This window comes from Procambarus clarkii, chromosome 53 (assembly GCF_040958095.1).
Source record: "Procambarus clarkii isolate CNS0578487 chromosome 53, FALCON_Pclarkii_2.0, whole genome shotgun sequence".
Taxonomy (NCBI): Eukaryota; Metazoa; Arthropoda; class Malacostraca; order Decapoda; family Cambaridae; genus Procambarus; species Procambarus clarkii.
The window spans coordinates 29,389,538-29,391,347 of NC_091202.1; the positions used below are offsets into that span (position 1 = coordinate 29,389,538).

The following is a 1,810-nucleotide window of genomic DNA, read 5'->3' on the forward strand; positions in this document are numbered from 1 at the left end:
AACTAGTTCCAATTTATCTAATATTATCTTACTCTAGCTGAGATAGCATGGACGAGTAAGGCTATGGTTGTGGCTTCAAATGGCATGACTTCAGCTAGTTTAACTTTAATTAGTATAATAACTCCTACTGTAATGACAGCTATTTTTACTTCAGCTAGTATGCCGGCAGCTATATGATTTCAGAGGGAATGACCTCAATTAAATGAATTAAACTAAATTGATTTCAGTGGCTATGTCCTCAGACACTAAATGGCTTCAGTTGCTACGACTTCCACTAGTATGATTTAAATTTGTATATATTTTCTAAGTATGACTTCATTTCATATGATTTAAGTTTGCATGAACTTAGCTGGTATCACTTCTGCTAGTATAGTTTGCAGCTAGTAGGACTTCAGTTAGTGTTACTATAACTTCAGGTAGTGTAAATTCATATAGTATAACTTCCAGTAGCATTACTTTAGCTTCAGCTAATATGACTACAATTAATATTTCTTCAGCTTCTACGACTATAGTTAGTATGACTTCAGCTACCATAATTTCTGCTTTTACGACTTCAGCAAGGGAGACTTCAACTAGTATGACTTCAGCAAGTATGACTTCAGCCAGTATGACTTCAGCTACCATAATTGCAACTTTAAATACTTCAACAAGTGAGACTTCAGCTAGCATGACTTCAGCATGTATGACTTCAGCAATTACGACTTTAGCTACCAAAAGTGCAGCTTTTAAGACTTCAGTAAGTGAGATTTCAACTAATATGACTTCAGGAAGTATGACTTCAAGTATGACTTCAGCTACCCTAATTACAGTTTGTATGACTTCAGCAAGTGAGACTTTAGCTAGTATGACTTCAGCAAGTGAGACTTCAGTAAGTGAGACTTCAGCTAGTATGACTTCAGCCAGTGAGACTTCAGAAAGTGAGACTTCAGCGAGCATGACTTCAGCAAGTGAAACTTCAACAAGTGAGACTTCAGCTAGCATGACTTCAGCAAAAATGACTTCAGCAAGAATGACTTCAGCTAGCATAACTTCAACAAGTGAGACTTCAGCTAGTTTGTCTTCAACAAGTGAGACTTTAGAGATTGAGACTTCAGCTAGCATGACTTCAGAAAAAATGACTTCAGTAAGAATGACTTCAGCTAGAAAGACTTCAGCAAATGAGACTTCAGCAAGCATGACTTCACCAAAAATAACTTCACCAAGTATGACTTTAGCAAGTATGACTTCAGCAAGTATGACTTCCCACACCCTCCCCATTACTGTCCTTCCTCTGTTCGCGTGGTTCCATACAGCGCACCTGGCGGGAAGAGAGGTAAGCGCTCCCGAGCCCAGATGACATGTAATTAGTGTAAAGAGCGAAGGCATGAAACACCATCAGCTTTCTGCTTAAGGTCACCCTGTCTTTGTCTAGGCCAGGTCTCCTGCAGGCCCCTTTGTTCGCCTCCCTTTTGTTTCGCACGTCCCATTTCGTACACAGGAGGGGGAGTGGAGGGGAGATAGGGGGGTAGGGGGAGATAGGGGGGTAGGGGGAGATAGGGGGGTTTAGGGTTACTGCTGGTAAAGAAGAGTGTGGGGGGGGGGTACTTTATTTTGGGGCTCTTCGTGGTTCTTACTGACTATTTGTTTAAGTCTCTTTAGCTCATTTTCTGGTTTTCACTTAGCCTGTGTTTTCCTGTTTTATTCCCTTTTTTGGGGGGGGGGGTTCTCGTTTCTCTCTTCTCCTTTGTTTCTTTTTCTGCCTTTTATCTTCCTGGTCCTCTCTCATATCTTTTTCATACTTTCTACCACTAATTCTCTCTCTCTCTCTCTC

The 1,810-nt window shown here is 40.8% G+C and overlaps 1 protein-coding gene across 1 annotated transcript; it reads right to left on the bottom strand.

The window, feature by feature from the left end:
- Positions 1-345: 345 nt before the first annotated feature.
- On the bottom strand, positions 346-1,257 carry LOC138352482 (uncharacterized). Its single transcript, XM_069304979.1, has one exon. It carries the CDS (start codon positions 1,255-1,257, stop codon positions 346-348), a length of 912 nt encoding a protein of 303 aa, XP_069161080.1.
- Between the last annotated feature and the right edge of the window lie 553 nt (positions 1,258-1,810).

Coding starts and splice junctions, on each gene's coding strand:
- LOC138352482 (XM_069304979.1), bottom strand. CDS start 1,257: ATGGGGAGGGTGTGGGAAGTCATACTTGCTGAAGTCATACTTGCTAAA.